Source organism: Cyrtonyx montezumae, unplaced genomic scaffold (assembly GCF_038088225.1).
Source record: "Cyrtonyx montezumae isolate F1298 unplaced genomic scaffold, pur_monq_1.0 scaffold_3, whole genome shotgun sequence".
Classification (NCBI taxonomy): domain Eukaryota; kingdom Metazoa; phylum Chordata; class Aves; order Galliformes; family Odontophoridae; genus Cyrtonyx; species Cyrtonyx montezumae.
The window spans coordinates 75,115,774-75,134,422 of record NW_027072034.1 but is presented as its reverse complement, the minus strand read 5'-3'; the positions used below and the strand labels follow the sequence as shown (position 1 = coordinate 75,134,422).

Sequence of the window (18,649 nt, the reverse complement as noted above, 5' to 3'; positions counted from 1 at the left end):
GGCTTCCCACAGCTTCCCTTTGAGCTAGAACATTGCATTAATTTAGGAAAAGCTTGCAACTATTTGTGATAAATGTCTGTTCTCCTACCACATTGTCCAAATTATTTGTCACATCTGTGTTCAGCCTGCTGTTACTTCCCAGTTCCAGATTTGAAGCAGAAGGCATGTAACTGAAATGACTGAATATTGGTTGCCTTTCTGTCCTCTTTAAAGCCTCCCAAAAAACTTCCAATAATTTCAACTTTGATATACCATTTCCTTGTAACTTTTCTTTAGTTTGGTAATGCAAATGGCTAAGAAACAGACAGGAATTTTTCTCCTTTTCTGATACCATAGCAGTACCTTTCTTCCACGTTAGTGATGATTCAGAAACAGCAAAAAAAATTAAAAAAATAAAAAAAGAGAAGCTGCTAATACAAATTCTTAATCTAATTGTCCTAGTAAGTATTAGACTACTTAGAAAACCCTCTGATAAATTAAGGCATTTTGAAGATGGAAAATTTAGTTCAGATGAATCAAATCCGATGTTGCAGTGGGAAACAGCAGTTTTGTCACATCCAGGAAAACCAACCTTTGTTTTCCATTTTTCTTGTCACAGATAGCACATTTGCAGCACAGAATGAAACATTTGCATTTACAGCCCCATTTGGTTGGCCATCTGAGTCACGTTGAGGAGCTCCATCTTCAAACACGTAGCTGTGCTTGACAACAGGACTGGAGAGGAAAGTACATCAGCAAAGTACCTTATGTAATGGATAAGAGTTGCTTGATGCAGGATTGACAGATTGCCCTACAACAGCTCATCCATTTCCACTTGTGTTTGGAGAATACTCATTATGTATAATTATTTATTGCCAGTGTTGTATAATAATTTTATCGGTAACACTATGAAGAATAATATTTAGATAATGTTAGCTTAGTCTTTCACAGGAACAGCAATTCTTTTGTTGCCCAAGTGGCCATAGAGGATAAATAGAGAACTAACTCATCTGTTCTGGCAAAGTGATAAACTCATTATCATTCAAGAAGAAAGACGACAACTTAGGAGCTTCACAGCACACCCAGCGTATGCTGCAGATGAAATGGGGATGGGGAGGATTCCTACACTTGGGCAGAGGCTGAAGGCATTCAGTGACACAGGTAAGGCTACTGACAAGTTGTGCACCTAAATGATGCTGACTACAACTGAGCACAAGCCTGGCTTTCAGTCTAAGATTAGGGGTTTTCCTAGACTTTTATGCTGTTTCACTTGATATGTTTTGTTTGGGGATCAGTAATTTGGGTTAAATTTTGGCTTGTACATTTTCTTCCCTGGAAGAAGTTCTGAAAGCCAAATGTACCCCAATAAGAAACCTGTTCTGAACTTACATAATACTTGTTCATTCTACATAATGTTTTTAGTCTCCAAATTAATCAGTCCCTCCCAAGAAACCTGAACTAAGCAGTTTCAAAGCACTGTAGTAACTGTTTGTCTCCATGCAATCATTAGAATTTGAAACGAATCTTTTCAGAAATGTTACCTCCTTTAGTGATTTCTCCCTAGGGGAGGTACTTAGTTTGGAAGTACTAATTACAAGTACACTGTGAAATCAAATATATATATAGCTTACCATTCTGAGCAAAGGAGTGAAATGATTTGATATCGTTGTGCTAGATGTGAAGTTGAACAATATTTCTTACGGTCTTTTACCATTCTCATTCTGCCCTCAGACCTGTCTTGGACCATGAACAAAACTCAGTGTCTGTTCCAAGAGAGTAAAGAGGAGAAAACTCTGGCTTTGATAGAGAGGGAGTAGATGAGAGCTTTGAGGGGAAAAAAAGAAAAAAAAAAAGCAAACAGCAAAACCCAGAAAATCCACACAAGATGTAAACAGATCAAATTTATTTGAAGATCTCAGATATTTTAGGGTATGTTAAACATAGCATAGTCAGGCACTCAAAAAAGGTGATTCTCCTGCTATATTTAGCACTGATGCAGCCTAACCTCAAATATTACAGCTCTGGGTTTTGCAATGTATAAAGGGTGTAAAGGTCCTTGGACGTGTCCAGAGGAGGGCACCAAAACTGGTAACAGGGCTTGAGGGCATCTTCTGTGAGGAGAGGCTGAGGGCACTCTGGCTGCCCAGTCTGGAGAAGAGGAGACCTCTCTGCTCTCTTCCCTGAGGAGGGGTCGCAGGGGGAGGTGCTGGACTCTGCTACTGGGAACTGCTGGCAGGGTGGGAATGGCACAGAGCTGAGCCAGGGGAGGTCAGATGGGCACTGGGAAACAATATGAGAGTGCTCAAACTCTGGAACAGTCTTCCTAGGGAGGTGGTTAGTGCCTTGTGCCTGTCAGTGCTCAAGAGGTATTTGGAAGATACCTTCATTAATGTGCTTATTTTTGGTTAACCCTGAAGTGATCAGGCAGTTGGTCTCAGTGATTATTCTAACTGTATTATTTTAATGTTGACTGTATCTAAAAAGCATGTAATAGATACCAAATCAATTGACAGACACAGAGTTCACAGTGAAGATTAAGCTTTTAAGGAATTTTCACATGTTGCGGGCACTGGCTCTTCAAAATATTTGCATTGTTATTTAAATTTGCAGCCTACAATAAATATTTATGCAGATAGTTTTTTAGTCAGCAAAAATGGAGGACTTATTTCACTGTCAAGTGTGCAAGCTTGGCTTTGAAAAGACAAGGGAATACTTCAAATGCAGCTCAGCCAAATCATAGAAATCTCTCTGTGAGCTCTTCAAGTGCATTCCCTAAATTGGATCTTGATCCCCTGTATTAGAAATACTGGGGCGTTTATTTTAAAATGCGTATCTCTGTTTATTGTCCAATACTTCCTGACCTCATTTTCTGAGAGGAAAATAAAAGTTGGTGAATCAAAATATCTGAGAATAAATAATTTAATTTCTTGGTGGCTTTTTCTTTCTTAGCACAGAGGAGTTTTTAAAAATTTTTTGAACATTCATTGTGACCTGAAAAAAAAAAAAATTAAACTAATCAAACTTGTCATTATGCTCCTTGCTGGAGGTCTGCCAATGTCTCCATAATACAGCGGGGTTTTACAGGATTCATACATTTCTTCTGTAAACGTTCAGCCTGAGCTGAAATTTGGCAAGCCGCTTCATGATACAGTAACATTCTCTCCTGCATATAAATGTTGCTTCTCTCTCTGAAAACTAGCAGTAATGCTGGAGAAGCATTTCTTTTATAGCTTCTATAGATTTTTGTTTAGAAATAGGTAAATTCGGTCTAAGTGCTTGCAATGTCACCTTTTTATTGCGTTCTTAACAAACGATTCAGCTTTTACGAGGAAAATTTGCAGCTAAACTGCATTTGCATTTCCCATGCTTTTCCTCTCTATTCCATCTCTGTAACAAGTGATGCTTTTTTTTTTTTTTCATTATGGAACTGGTGTACAGTTGCTTCATAATTACAATTACAGCTACATTGCTGCTCAAAGCTGAATTCCTTATGCTGCCTCATTAATCCATTTTTTTTTTTTGGATTTTCACATAATTATCATGTAAGTATTGATTAGAAAAAGCTATAGCTCAGCTTTAAATAACTGACTTCCTTAAAGTAACTTTTCACACTTCATTTATCACTTGTTTTTATTACATCCTGTCTTATATTCCTCAGTTTTCTGTATTTTCTCATCCGCTTGCATTTTCAGGGCAATATGGCACCTTAGGAGAACATTAGGTAAAGTATATGCCAAAGAGTGCTTCAAAAAAGCCAATGTTTACCAGTGACTGGTGGGAGGGTTATGGGAGTTTCTGCAGTTTGGTCACCTTTCCAGGACTGGCTGACAGCTGCCTGTTGCCTTACGATGAGCTTAAGCAGCAACACTTCCTGTTGTGGTATTTTGAGCTCAACACTTAACAGTCTGAAAAGACACGCAGTTATTTTGAGGCCTAAATGATTGCTGATCTACTTGGGAAGGCTGTCCCTGGCGTGATTTATGTGTCAGTGCTGTGTCAGCCCAGGTCTGGATGCCCCCAGGAAGGGGGATCGACTGCTCAAATAAGACCCTTCATAAATAAGTCACAGAAATTGAGGAGGAAATGTTCTCACGCCTCCGAACAATCCCATCGAGTCACAGAGGAGGCATCCATCGATGGGGAGCATTGTTCCGTTGTGCACGTTGCCTCCTCCCTGAATAAATAGGGGATTGTCGGGCCACCTTTCTTTGTGAGTAGTGAACCTCTCTTAATTCTTTGTTTTGTTTGTTTTTAAAGAAAATATTTTCTCTTTAAATCTCTCGGATTAGAAGAAGTTTCATGCGATTTGATTAATTAAACTATGCAACATAAGAGTCGTAAACGCTAAAAAGCCTACTTGAAAGCAGACTGTGGCCTAGTCCATTGGATAAATTGATTGATTACGTCTGTGGTTGCTCCTAATAATCTGTAACATTTTTTCATTAGACAGAAAGTTGTTTTCCTATTTAGTATGCAAACGTGAGTTCCGGAGCATTCTGCCCGTGTGTTCTGATTTCTTTTTTTTTCCATTATGCAATCACAGAACATGTCACTTCCTTCTTATGAAAGAAAAATGGAAGAGATAAAATTTGTGTTTAGTAAGGATTTTGATCTTCAATATATTAGAGAAATTAAAGTCCAGGGTTGGCAGAAAATCATAAATCATGGTTATGTGTTTCTCTCGAACGATTTTATGGATGCTAGGGCAAAGATATTACCACACGCGCTCTGGTTACGCAGAAATGCCACTGGAGGCTGTTTTCTTTCTTCAAAGGTGCCCTTTATGCCAACACAGAATTACTCTTAATAGAGCAAACGTGGTGTTGGTGAAACAAACACATTTCAGGTTACCTGTCACATAGAACAAAAATGGAATGAGAATTTGGTAATTAATGTTACCATTCCTTTCTTCTGTGTTTTTTTCCCCAGAACCTGCAGTTTTCTGAGATGCACTCTTCGCTTTATTTATTTATTTATTTATTTCAAATCGTTTCTGCTATTTATTTTTAACTTCGGAGGTGTCCTTTGTAAAGACTCACTATGAAGATCCTGAATCACGTTGGTGTTGTTTAGTGTTCTTTCCTTCCTGGGTGAATTCTCTGGTGCTGACGCACTTGTACGCTGCTTTTATAATCCTTATATGTTAGGGAGGGGAAAAAATCGGCTGAAAAATGTACTTTAAGGCATGGATGGTGAAAACAGCCCCAAGTATGTGTGTATGTGTGCACACGTGCATGCGTCCTCTGTCATGAGACAGGCTTGGGAATTCACAATCTGTTGTTTACTGTGTAGGTTTTAATTTGTCCGTTCCTTCTTTCACTTTTCCCTTCTTCAAACAGCAAACAAACAAAAAAAACCCCACATATTCTTTACGTGATAACTACATTTCTATCTTGGACAGAGACACATAGAGAACCACTGCTGTGCAGTGATGGGTATTCACCTTGCTGTTCCTAGAGGGGAAGCAAGAGCAGAATCAAGTAGGGTCCTCTCTCACGGTGCTGCAGTTGGAAGGTGCGGATGTTTTATACCGGCAGCTGAAAGAACAAAAAACAAGTATCTTCTATCTCATATTTTGAAGGAAATTGGAGCATTTTCCTGGACATTTTGCTGTAGAAACGCATTTCTGCCAAATGAATAAAGAAGTGTAATGGAGCGAGATCTGATAAAGGCAAAGGATAGAAGATGAGCTTCTCTGGGCCACAGGTGGCCGACCGCACAGCCAGAAAACCCTGCTCTTCCTTCTTCTCTGGGAGGTGCCTGCTGTCTGAGACTGGTAGCTACTGTCTCAAACCAACCTGAGGCAATCAGCATCGATCTGTGGGCATTTGAAAGCATTTCTTTGGAGCTGTTTGCCTTCGAAAGGGGGTGCTCAGGAGTGTTTACTGGCTGAAGACGTGGCCTGTGAACAAATCACTCCAGCTTGATGTGGGAGGCTGGGAGATTATACCATTGTATCCTATGAAGACAGGCGTCTCTCTGCTTCCTCTTATCTACTGACTTAAATTTGCAAGGCCTGAAACATGGGAACAAAGGAGTTCCTCCTGAGATCCCAAAGCCAGAAGCTGTCACTCCAAAAGAGCTGACTCGACTAATTTGGACTATAAATAAGAGTTTGTATTGTCGTCGTTAGTCATCATCAGCTAAACAACAGCAACCTCTGACGGCCCATCAGACTGTAGATCAGCATCTGACACCAAAGACGTTGCTGGGTCTAGGTCTGGTGAACTGCTTTGCTTTGCTATGGTATGTTTATATACCTATCTTTCTTTCCCTGTTTTCTATCTGTTCATGGAATCGTAGAATCATAGAATGGCCCGGGTTGAAAAGGACCTAAAGACCAACGAGTTTCAACCCCCGGCCGTGGGCAGGGTCACCAACCACTGGGCCAGGCTGCCCAGAGCCACATCCAGCCTTGCCTTGAATGCCTCCAGGGATAGGGCATACACAGCCTCTCTGGGAAACCTGTGCTATGAGTTTTTTCCTCTGAGGGAAAAAACTTCCTCCTCATATCTAACCTAAATCTCCTCTGCCTTAGTTTGTAACCATTCCCCCTTGTTCTATCACCATTCACCCACATAAACAGTCATTCCCCCTCCTTTTTATACACTCCCTTCAAGTACTGGAAGGCCACAGTGAGGTCTCCTCTGATCCTTCTCTGGGCTAAACTTCTCTCTTTATCTTCTACTCTTTCATGTAACTGTTGCCTAAAATTGTCTTACCTGTAAAGCTTATTAGTCATAATTAGCCAATTAGCCAAATTTACCTCCTAAGTAGTTGCTGTTAGTTGTTAAGAAAGATCTCAATAAATTGATGTGTATTATTCCTCTGAGCCTTGGACGACCACCTCCCTTGAAAACCCACTGAGTGGGATGACACCTGCTCAAGAGCCCAGGTCTGCCCTCTTGCTCCTCCTGAAAATATGAACAGAAAGAAAATAGAATCATAAAATTGTCTGAGCTGGAAGGGACCCTCAAAGGCCATCTAATACAACTCCCCTGCAATGAACAGCTCTAGCTAGTTCAGGCTGCTCAGAACCTTGTCCAGCCTCATCTTGTTCATTGTCAGGGACAGGGCTTCCACAAGCTCTCGGCGTGTGTCACTGCCCCTATCGTTCACCTACCCTATCTAAATAGGTAGAGTCAGTGTTAAATACAAGCATGAGCAAAAGAAAGGGGTGGAGAAATGAAGCAATAGATGCACTTATATTTGATGAAGGCCATTCTTTAGTCTGACTGAATAATCAAACGGGAACAGAGAAGGAAAGTGATGCTCACGTCCTAAGCTGTACTCCCTTGATTAAAACACCAGAAGAAGGCTGGCTTCTCACAGCCTTGTCTCTTAGTGCAGTGCAAGCCAGCCCAGAGAGTTTGGGGCACCGGCAGTGTGTCTGAGTGGTACTGGCCTTCCCTTGGCACAGCCCTGCAGCCAGTGCCCTTGTTTTGCTGGGGTCGGAGCTGGGGCGCTGCAGCTCAGCCTGCGCTGTCCTGCTGGTACAGCTGACCCTAAAACACGGGAGGACAACAGGGTGGTTTGCGTGGCTGTTTAACACATAGGGCTTTGAAACGGGGGGGCCAAATTCTGTGGGGGCTAAGATGTGCGGTGTTACTTTGAGGGGCTCTGATGGGCTGGGGCGAGTCGCTGGGTTCGGAGGGTGTCCAGGCGCGGGGGGGGGCAGAGAGGACGGAGGCAAAGTGCGTGCATTTGCGTGGTGATGTCTGCACATCACCACGGGTGCGTCCGTGAGGGGCGACCGCGGGGCCGCTCTGTGCCCCCGGGGTCAGCGCTGCCGCGCGCGACCCCCTTCAGCGCGGCGGCCGCGTCGGGAGCGCGCAGGCCCCGCGGGAGCGCGCTGCGGGCGGTGGGCGGGAGGGCGGGCTGGGCGGCGCTAGGGCCCGGGGCGGCGGCGGCGGAGGAGCGGGGCCGGGCGGGGGCGGCCCCTCCCGGGCGCCGCGCGAAGGCGGGCGCGGGCGGGCGGGCGCGGGGCATGGTCCCGGCGGCGCGGCGCGGAGCGGAGCGGGCGCGGAGCGGTGGCATGCGGCGCGGAGACATGCGGCTCTGCTCGCGCGCTGCTGCCCCGCCGACATGGACCGCCGCCGCCTGCCGCTGCTGCTGCTCTGCGCTGCCCTCGGCTCCGCCGGGCGTCTGAGCGCCCGCCCCGGCAACGAAGGTGAGGCGGGCCCGCGGGGCGGTGGGCTCCGTTTTTCCGTTGGTTTTTGCGTTTTTCTTTATTTAACCGCTTGTTTTTCGCGTTAAGGTGGACCCGGGCGGCGAGCCTCCTTTCTGCCGGGGAGCGCTCCTGCCCGGCAGCGCGGCCGCCGCCCCGTGCGGGGATGCTCCCGCGGCCCCCGATTAAAGTTGGGGGGCGGAGGGCGAGGTCTGTCCCCTGCCCGAGCAGCACCGTGGTGCGGAACCCCAGGGCGGCAGGTGCCGGTCCCGCCGCGGGCTGGGTGAAGCGGTGCCGGCGTTGCGTTTCCCAAGTTGTCATTGAAAGCCGCTCGGCCGCCGCCGGACCTCCTCCGCGTTCCGCAGTCGGTTTCGGAGCCGGTGATGTGTGTGTGTGTGCGTGCGTGAACGCGCGCGTGTGTTCGGCGGCGACGCACGGGCGTTTTGTTCTCCCTCGCTACGGTGGTTTCTTTTTTTTCCAGGTGACATTTGATGAACGCGCGCTCCGGGTTACGGAGGGAAGCGATGACCGCAGGGCGCTCTTAGGCAAAGCGACCGCGAGGCTTGTGGGGAGAGCTCGGGCTGCCCCGACCCCCCGTGCTAAAGGGGGATGCGGCTGCTGCCCGCAGGATGCGGTCGGGATGCGCGCTGCCATCACCCAGTGTGGTGGGATAGAGCCTGCGGCTCCCGAGAACTTGTGGCGCCCAATGGGGTTTGCACCTGCCCGAGCTGCGGTGGCCACGAGAAAGCACATAGAGGAGCTGTGTTAAAACCAGTTCTCCCGTGCAAACAATGCTGATATATTTGGTGGCATTCCGGCCCTCCGCAGGCGGTGAGATCACGGGTTCGAGTCATTTCTGGATAGGAAATAATCAAATAGGAAAAGATCGAAACTTTAGGGATCTGAAATCAGTCAGTTTATTGCTGGGAAGAAGCGGTGGTCCCATCGTGCCTGCAGAACAATGTGACTGTATGCTGTGTGCAAATTTGTTCTGAGCGGGCAGTGCTTTCCAGGGTACCTGGAGGAAGATGCTACGAGCGGTTGCTTACTCCTAAGTCCCCATATGCGTACTATTCTGTCACCTTTCACCGGTGGTTTTCCGAAAGGAAAGCAGGAGCGCTGACGGGGAGGTGTGGGGGGGTGCCCTCGTCTCATGGCTAAAAGCGGGTTGGGAACGCTGGGGGTCCATCAGTCAGCAGCACAGCTCTGCCTCCGCAGCAGCGGCACACGGACCCAGCTCGCACGCTGAGCCAAAACGGGAGCTGGGCACTCAGCTTTGCTAGTGATACTTTTTGTGTCTTTGTTTGAAACCGTTGGCACAGGGAACCGAGAGAGGAGGAAAAAATAAATAATAACGTAGAAGGCACGTTAAGCGTCTTGAGTCAGACTTCAGTAGGTGCTGCTTCTGCTCTCTGTGCAGTTTCAGAAACTTATCCGTAATATTTTCAGCCTGGGTTGCGATAAAACAACATGCGTGCAGTGACGGGACGGTGTCTGGCTTCGCGGGCTTACTTTTTTTGAGGGCTGGATTTTGCTATTCCTTACGAAAAGAAAAAAAATAATATATAGCACGTAACGCTGACAGTTTCTTTTAAAAATGGGAGCAGCTTCAACGTTTGTTTATTTTCACTGAGGAAAGCGCACTAATTACTTTATTCATAGCATCCGTGGGCTGATCATGTGAGTTGAGAAATCCAAGTGATGATTTGCTTATGCTAATTTGTTTAACAGTCAAGCGTTAGCATGGAGCTTTAGATAATACCAAAAGATTGCTCCCTTCTTTTAAGTCATGTTTTTCTCACCGCTTCTGCCAGTGTAAATTCCTCCCCTTCCCCCCAAAAACTCAGATTAGTAAGTTTATGCGTTTCCGGGGAGGTATTTAGAAAAGTTTTCTTTCTCTGCCCCCGAGAAGGATCCTTTGAATGGAGATTGTTAACATAGGCTTGTGGTGAAGAACGCACACATTTTTTTCATATGCTTTAATGTAAAGCTGCTGTGGAACTTCTCTCGTGGGTCACTGTAACAAAGGATGCAGCTCATTCCTGGTGCGTTCTTGTTGCTCTGAGTAACTTCTGAGGGACGTGAATGTCACGATGGATACACTGAAAGGGTTGTGCTTAGGGCTACTAGGGAGAGGTCCTACGTTTTATTGGACTTGAAAGAATTACTTCGGTTTTGAAAACACAATTTCAGTTAACATTTAGAGTTAATATTAGAGCTGACAACCGTTTGAGCTGGTGCTGATACTTCAGTGGATGGGGAAGGGGCTGAAGGCGAGTTGTTGGCTTACTTCCTTCTGTCAGGAAGTGCAGTCCTTTCTACCCCTTTTTCTTTAATTCTTATTTGGGATAGTTGGAATATTTGTTAACTTACTTCATCCCAGAAAAGTTTTGAGGCTTTTTTTCATGAATAAATACATTTTTCCAGTGAGTTTATTGTTTAACACCATATCTTACACGTTGCAAACAGTGCGCTCTTTCCTTACGTGGTCACGGAGGTCCAGGGAGGTTCCCTGAAGTTCAGGCATGTCTGCGTGCAGTGGCAAAGCGCGTGCCATTTTCTAAGGGGCAGGGAGATGTCGGGGAGACAACGTCCAATCCTCAGGTTTGAAGTCACAAGCATAACCCTTTGAGTGCATAGGAACCGCATGTTCTGCCATGCCATTCTGCTGGATATTTTTCATGCGGGGTGGAGGGTGCTTTTTTTTTTTTTCCTAGAAAGAAGCAATTTGTCTCTGAATAATTCTTGGGCTTTCAAGAAATTGACTGAGCTCTATCACTCAGTAATTTAATAATTTTTCCTCAGTCTCTCCGGTAACTATATTGCCTGCCCGAGGGTACCAGCAGCCTTAATTTCACTGTTTTATAACCCACAACAGTTAACACTTGACCCAGGTCATTAACAGGATTATCAGCAAATTTGTTTAAGCTTTTACTGACAACCCGAATTGCTTCAATAATATTTTGACTGTGCAGACAGGAAACTTCTTGTAACCTCTCAATCTAGCATAAAATTAATTTCTTGCAAACACAGCTCCCAAATGATCGATACGGTAAATCTGCTTACAGTGCGTGGGTTTCAGATAGTGTCTGTTTTGGTTAACAGCAAGAAGGTTCCAATCAGCCTCTGCTTTCAGTCCGCGTTGGCTTACGGAGATGTGGTTTCAGCTTTTATTCATTCACAGCAGCTCAGAGCTTTGAGCAACTGTGCAATTAAGTTCACCGTTCTATCTGTTAGCACTTAAAGTCGCTGAAGGCAACTTCGTGGTAGTGACAGCCGTTGGCACGGTTCTGAAGAGCGCAACGGTTTACACATGGAGCAAAGTGGCCGACCAACTTTCACGTACAATTTGGGGAAGGGCTGGGTGCTCTGGAAACTTTGCAGTGGATCAAAAGGGAATAGCGGAGGGCAGAGCTTCACACAGATCTCACCTCGCTGCGTGTCAGGTGGCGTTAGGGTAGGGAAGGTCCTCACGTAGGGTGACACGATCCCTGCTGGAGGGTTGCTCTGCAAAGGATGTCAGAAGTCAGTTTAGAAATCTTAATGTGACGCCTGTTCAATCTGATTTCTGAAAGCTCAGATTGGTGGGTTTCCAGCGAGCTGTTTTTCAAACAGCTGTTATCCAGCGCCGCTGCGCTCAATCCTAATCTGTACAATGAGGGAAAATAGTGATCCTGCCTTAAAATTTGCACCGTGATGATTTTAAAAGCTGTGCAACAGGAGAAGGAAGTTGGACAAATCCCTCATTCACTGTCAGTGTTTCTGATAGCAGGCGCTCACAAATGAAATAATTTATTTTCTACCATTGAAACTTGTCTTACGGCTGATGTCAGTGCAGTGTACTAAAAAGGAAAACGGCCTCGTTCTCCATGACAAACTGAAAGCAGATGTCTGAAGCACAGAGATGTTCAATTGGACACAGCAATTAATTCTTATTGCAGTTAATTTGGATGCGACCTATTTGCTGCCCAACGAACCAGTCAAATGACACATACTTGTTACGGCTCTCTTTTCTGCGCTTTCCTCTGTAGAAAATGAGGCTTTGGGGGCATTACCCAGACAACAGGCACACAAAGTTGCCTGCAAGAAATCTTTGCAAATCAGGTGTGCGTTGTGACTGAAGTTTTTCCCTACCGTGTGGGGAAACGGCAGGTTAGTTTTATTGAATCGTTTATTACTTGCAGGACTTAGGTAAATTGCTATTAGTGTACTCACTTCTGATTCTGTTTCAGAGCTTGTAAGTTTTCCTCTAGGAACGTACGTAACGGCTCTTGTTCTTGTAATCCTTGCTTGATGAAAGTTTGGACATACAGATGCAGGTGTTCGTTTTCCTGCTTTCAGAGCTCTGGATTTTATCACCAGTGAGGGTCACTACAGAGCTGTTACCGAATCCAGCCGTACGGTTTGTCGCTTTCTGTGCAGAGCCTGCATTAGCTCCACAGGATACCTGAAACTCAAGGAGGTGCCCCTGCTTTGTGGCTCCTGTTGGGTTTATCTCATCTAATTAATTCATTCATTAATTTGATGCTGCCAGTGAGAGGAGATATAATCATGTCCTTGTTTTTGGTTAAGGTTCAAAGGTATTCTCAGTGGAGGTGGTTGGTAGTGATACACAGACAGGTCCTGTTGCTGCCCTAAGGTGCAAAATGAACAGGACTTCTGCAGACGTGTTAGATAAACCTGCAGACGTGGGGCAGAGGGATCTCTTAAGCCCATCGCCTTCCTAACACATAATTTCAGCATCCCGAGAGCTGCTTTCCTGCAGTGAAATGTAGAGGTTTTTTTCTCTTACTTTAAACATTGTCTTTTTTATGAAAAGGAGCTTGATCTGTTGAAGCATTATTGAAAATCTGTTTGTGGGAGAAAAATCTCACAGTAAGAGCTAACACAGTAAGTTTTGTGTACAAATGCACGACTGCTGCTAAGTCCTCTGTTTTGCTAAGCATTCATTTGAGTGACGTAGCCCTTCTTATTTCCATAAACTTAGAGCTGTAGCTTTTTTATATATATTTAAATTTTTCTAAATAAGGAACAAAACTCAACAGTTTAGTTCAGTTTAATTCAAAAGATGAGATGTGAACTCCCTGCGGTGTAGTTCTGGAAACAGAACGGGGCAGTAATTTGCTGGGTTAGGATCGTATTCCCCACTGTCAGTCTCATGCTGCTTAGTTTTTAGGTGCTTGACAAATCCTAGCACAAGTACTTATTTTGCAGTGTAAAACTGATGTAAAATTGAAATTCAGTCAATTGAAGATTCAGTCAGACTGAAGATTCCTTTGAAGTTTCTGCAACGAATGAATGGAGGAAATAAAGATATAGGAATAGAGGTAATCCTGTGTGAAAGAAATCTTAGCACAGTGACAAAAGGGTCCCAGCCCATGTGAGTGACGGTTGGGATGAATGAACCACCGGTGCGTACAGTCCTAAATGTGCAGAGACGTTCTTAAACTAGGCACACTGTAAGCAGAAACTTTAGCACCACGCTCCTTTTTTTTTTTCATAAACCGCTGTGTCCTGCTGTTCCAGGCAAAATATGGAGGGAAATCCCATTAATCTGCTGGAGAAATATTGATGGAAGAATAATAGCAGACCGAAGGAACAGTGGTCGAAACTTGCTAGCAATTAATTGAACAATAGGGTGAATGGTAAGATTCAGTCAGGGCGGTTTAGTGTCATATGCTGCAGGAACGGTGATTTCTTTTTTTTGCCAGCTGGTTTCTTGTGACTTTTATATCTGTATTTGAAAGGAGATGTTTGAGTTGCATTGGTTCTTTTACCGTTTGTTCGCTTTTTAACGATATTAAAAAAAAAAACAAACAAAAACCAACAAAAATCCAAACTCCTAAAGCACATATTCCACACATACAAGTTTATTTCATTTGTTTTAACTTTTAAAATTGTGCCTCAGGAAGGAGGATTCTCTAGAAAGTCGAGCACAAAGAGTTTAAATAACGAAACCGACAAATGGCCTTTTGGTTCGCGGTAGGCTTCCCACAATCTCTGCGCTGACAAATAGTAAGGAGTGATACTGTGTCCCTTGATTTAATTGTTGAGGAGCTAGAAAGCAGGCAGAGTTTTTGGTTTGGTTGCTTTATTTATTTATTTATTTATTTATTTTTAGGATGGGGCTTTATTTTTTTTAGGATGGTGAGAGATCTCTTTTGGAGTGGAGAAAAAAGCTCAGGTAGAAAGAAGTCAGTAGAAATGAAGTGAAACTTTGAGGGGGAATCAGACCAGCATTCAACCTTTCTCTCAAATCTTTGGTACCGTTAGACACCCAGAATTCAGTGCTGACAATGATCTGAACACTGAACAAAGCACAAATTAAGACATTCCTTGCCGCCCTGAAAGTCTAAGCATTGTTTACATTAGTAAGCTTCACCACTATGATTTACCAGTGGTGAATTTCAACAGACTGCAGTTTAGAAGGGTTAGAGGCATTTTTACCATTCCATTTACTCTTTCTGTAACAGTGCTTTCCTTTTTTTTTTTTTTTTTTTAGATTTTAATTTAAAGGAAAATGTACAATTCCTTTATATCCATTCTTACTGTTCGTGACACACAGTGACATATTGAAACAGGTCCTGAGAATGTTAGGGCCTTGTCTTGCAAAAACATTTCTGTCAGACATGCTTTGCCTCGGAGAACAAGTGTCCTAGCAATGACTTGAAGTCATTTAACTGGAGAAGGGGGTTTCATATGTCACATGCTCATCCAAATTGTCTGGAGGTAACCCAACTGTGGGGAAACCTAGTTGATCTCCTTTGTTCCCACAGCCCTTCTCACGTGTCCGTTGTTTTTCTTCTCTCCTTTCCCTCTCTTAAATCAACCATCCGTGATGAGGAATCAAAGGAAGAAAACATTGTCTTTTCCTTTCCAACTGGCTTTGAGGACGTGTCCATTCCTCCTTACCAAATCATGTCTTCCAGGAGAAGCAAGATGCTTCAGTCCCATGGATGCCCAGAGGAGAAGTGCAGAACTACATGTTTAATGGCAGTGCCTTTAACACAGTTGGTTATGTTGATCCTAAAAGCTGTATTAAATCTGGATAGAGGGTGTTCAAGAAAGTGAGGTAGGAGTTGTCCATGCTTTCCTTGGTTAACAGTTCTGGAGAAGATAGTTACATGCTCAATTTGTGCAACTTAACGGAAACCTGAGCCCTTTGTGGGAAGGTAATCGAGTAGAAGAATAAGCAGAAGACAGAGGTCTGAAAAAACTGGCTTATGGATAGACTGGAATAGGGCAATCATTTAAGCATTTACCTTTGTTATAAATATTTGTATTTCTCACATATGGAAATAGTGAACAAAAACATTAGCGGGGTTTTGGTTGCAAAGACAGCAAATGAATTCAGGGGCAATTCCATTTTTCATATGGATAGCTCAGCACACATGTTCTGCATTAATTACCTCCATAAATTCTGTTAACCTGGCAAACAATGAAAATATCATGTTGGTGACATCACTGTATTGGAAAATAAAACTGGTTTTAGCATCTTGATTTTCTCAACGTGACACTTGAGATTTTGTAGGCTATTGGCATTTTACTCCCCCAGTTTGTACCAGGATGTTTAGTCATTTGTTCTGTGGGTTTATTTTATCTGTGGAGTGGCTGTGTAAGGACTCGAGCGTTTCTTGGCTCACGTGAACTGGCACCCTTGATTCATGTAAGTAGAGAAGAAAAGATTGACAAAACTCCATCAAGGCGCACAAGAGTAGGTGGCTTTCTGAATGTCATATTTCAGGACTTTCAGAAACTTTTAAAGAAGTCTTTATTTCTGTTCTGAGCAACAACAAAACTTTATTAGTTTAAAAGTTTTTTATTCTTTTTTTTCCTGTATCCTATGAGTAATTTCATAAAAGCAGTTTTTCCCCCCTATGATATGGCATGCAGCCAGCTGATTCGCTCTGTGGGTATCACAGCTGTTTTAACAAAATAAATGGTCATTCATCAGACTTGTGCTCTGGTCTCTATCTCAAAAATGTCTTTGTTGAAGAACTATTGATTATCTGCTATTATATATATATATATATATATATATATATATATATATATATATATATATGTAGGTCATTCAGTGTGCTTGAACTGCAGTCAAATTTGTGGGAACTTAGAAACTTTTAGTCCTTGGTGCTACATGTGGTCAGATCTCTTTTCTGTGACACTTCTTGGTGTCTAAACTTCCAGAAGTGGAACTTGTTTAAATAGTTCTTGAGATTCTCACTTCACCTGTGGAGTGGACGCTGTGTTGCTACATGTGTATATTTTTTTCCTTTAAACTGTTAGGAGCTTTCTCAAGCAGGGTTCCTTGTGAAACTCCAGTGGAACTCGAACTCCATCAGATCCCCAGAGGACTAGTGAATACTGAATAGATACCTATGTATATTTTTTTTCCAAAGGGAGAACTTGTGCAATATGCTTCGGCCCTTTTGAGAATTGCTTGTGTATGTATTTGAACCTCACCAGTACTTTATTATTATTTTTTTTTCCTAAGAAAGTTGAACTTGGGGTTTGCTGTTTAAATTCATTTTTAACACAGTGACCCGCATCTTGCTTTTAGGTGTTTAACACCATGCTTCACTCAGATTTAACACCATAATAATAGGCTAGAATGAGATTCAGAGGATTTGGACTTCAGCATGAGTTCAGCTGAACAGTAACTCAGATGTCTTAAATGGTTTATGCCTCTTGTAGGAGATGTTGGAAAAAGACCAGTTGGAATTGGTTTAAAAAACTGAACGCAAAGAAGTGAAAGCAACACAGTAATTTGGAACCCATTAGGTTAATCCATTTTTAATTTTGATATCCTTGTCTTAATGAAAAGAACTGGCGTGTATCAGCTTACAGGAAATAGCCTAATAAAACTGAAATCTTATTAGATCCTTTTGATAAACATTGCATTCCAGCCCACCAGTCATATGTTTTTGCATACTTGGAAATTGAGCTTTACACCACTATAACAATATCAAGAGAACTCTCATGTTTCAAAGTAATAAAAAAGAGGGAAAGTCTATTTTGTCTGTGTTCGTCCTTGAGAAGTTCTTCTACAAACCAGGCAGTTGTCAACATAATGCAGACAGGTACCCTTAGAAAAAGCAGTGTACAGATTTGTCTCCTCGCTCCTGCTAAAATTCACCTCTTGTGGGCAAACTGCCCAGATCTGTTTTCACAGCAGCCGGAATAACATCGGTGAGGTGCCATGTTAGTAGGTCTGAGTGTGTTTGCACACCTGTAGACTTTATATGGGGTAAGATCAGAGCTCACCTCTGCTGCACAACCTTAGCTATTGCCTGAGTAGCCTTCATGGCAGAACGGACAGGGGGCTTTTGATATCATGTGAACACTCCCAAGATTTCCAGCAGCAAAATGCTCAGTAGTTTTCTACTCTACTTTGCAATTAGTTCCAGTTTTGTCTGCTAAGGAACAGTGTACTTCTGCCAGCTTGCTTTCTGAAATCTTTCCTGCTTTCCTTTACAGTCTGTGCTTTTATTTATAGGCATTCCTGCATTGCTCAGTGCTGTGCTGTCTTCCCTCTTTTTTGTGGCAGCCTTTTGAGAGAAGCTTGCAACAAACTTCCCCTTCTGGCTGCTTCAGTGTTCAGCTGTAGGAAAAACCGAGGCACCTAAATCTGGCTTCAGCTACTTTTTGGGAGCGTGTGATGAAGAGAGTAAGATCTGGGAGGAACATGGCACTCTTCCACTTGCAAGGCAGAGGACCACTGCTGAAAAATAGAACTTATCCAAGTTAGCTTAGGAAGCTTTTATGTTTTGCTGCTGCAATAATTAATATAGAGTAACTCAGCACATATTGCTAACTTTCTGTTATTTTATTTTATTTATTTTATTTATTTTATTTTTTATTTTTTATTTTGAAATTTGTAACAATCTTTTAATTGTGGAAATAATTTGTAAATTATTTACAAAACATTAAAATGAAAAGAATAGGGTACTGGGCAGCCCAAGCCTCTTTAGTGAAGACTCCTGCGTTCAGTTTTAGAGCAACTGTTTTTTAACTTAATTTTGGTTTTCCCTTGTTTGTTCATCTCTTGCCCCCACCCTGGTGGAGTTCTTCACTCAGCAATTTAACCACAGATTGAACATGACAGTTGCCAAATTTGGAATGTTCTGCACAAAATCATACTTGATTGTACAGTATAATGGCATGGGCAAGAAAGGTTGAAAGTGCAGACCTCACAGCGCTGTGTCTCTCTCAGGGCTGTAAGTCTGGCTTTGTGTTGCAGCAGCAATCTGGCTGAGAAATCTCACACATGGAAGAGGATGACCAGGTGAATGGACAAGTTGGCACTTAAATTAGATGTGTGTTACAAAGTATTTTCTACTGCCTGCTTTTAGGAGATTTATTTTATGTTGCTTAGTGCTACTTTGCTTCCTAGAGTGCCCCAGGCTTGGGGGAGACTAAGCTATAAAGGCAGAGCTTAAATGTGAGCACTTAGCATGCTAAGGTCATTTCCTTCTGAGCATTTGCAACAATAATTAAATCTTC

The 18,649-nt window shown here is 43.2% G+C and overlaps 1 protein-coding gene across 1 annotated transcript in view; it reads left to right on the top strand.

Annotated features, from left to right (window-relative positions):
* Positions 1-1,085: 1,085 nt before the first annotated feature.
* The window catches only part of EPHA3 (EPH receptor A3), a 215,294-nt gene continuing 197,730 nt past the window's right edge, over positions 1,086-18,649 (top strand). The window contains exon 1 of the mRNA XM_065741938.1: positions 1,086-1,140. Within this exon, the coding sequence (XP_065598010.1) occupies positions 1,089-1,140 (52 nt within the window). The 5' untranslated portion in view covers positions 1,086-1,088. The remainder of the gene's footprint in view (positions 1,141-18,649) is intronic.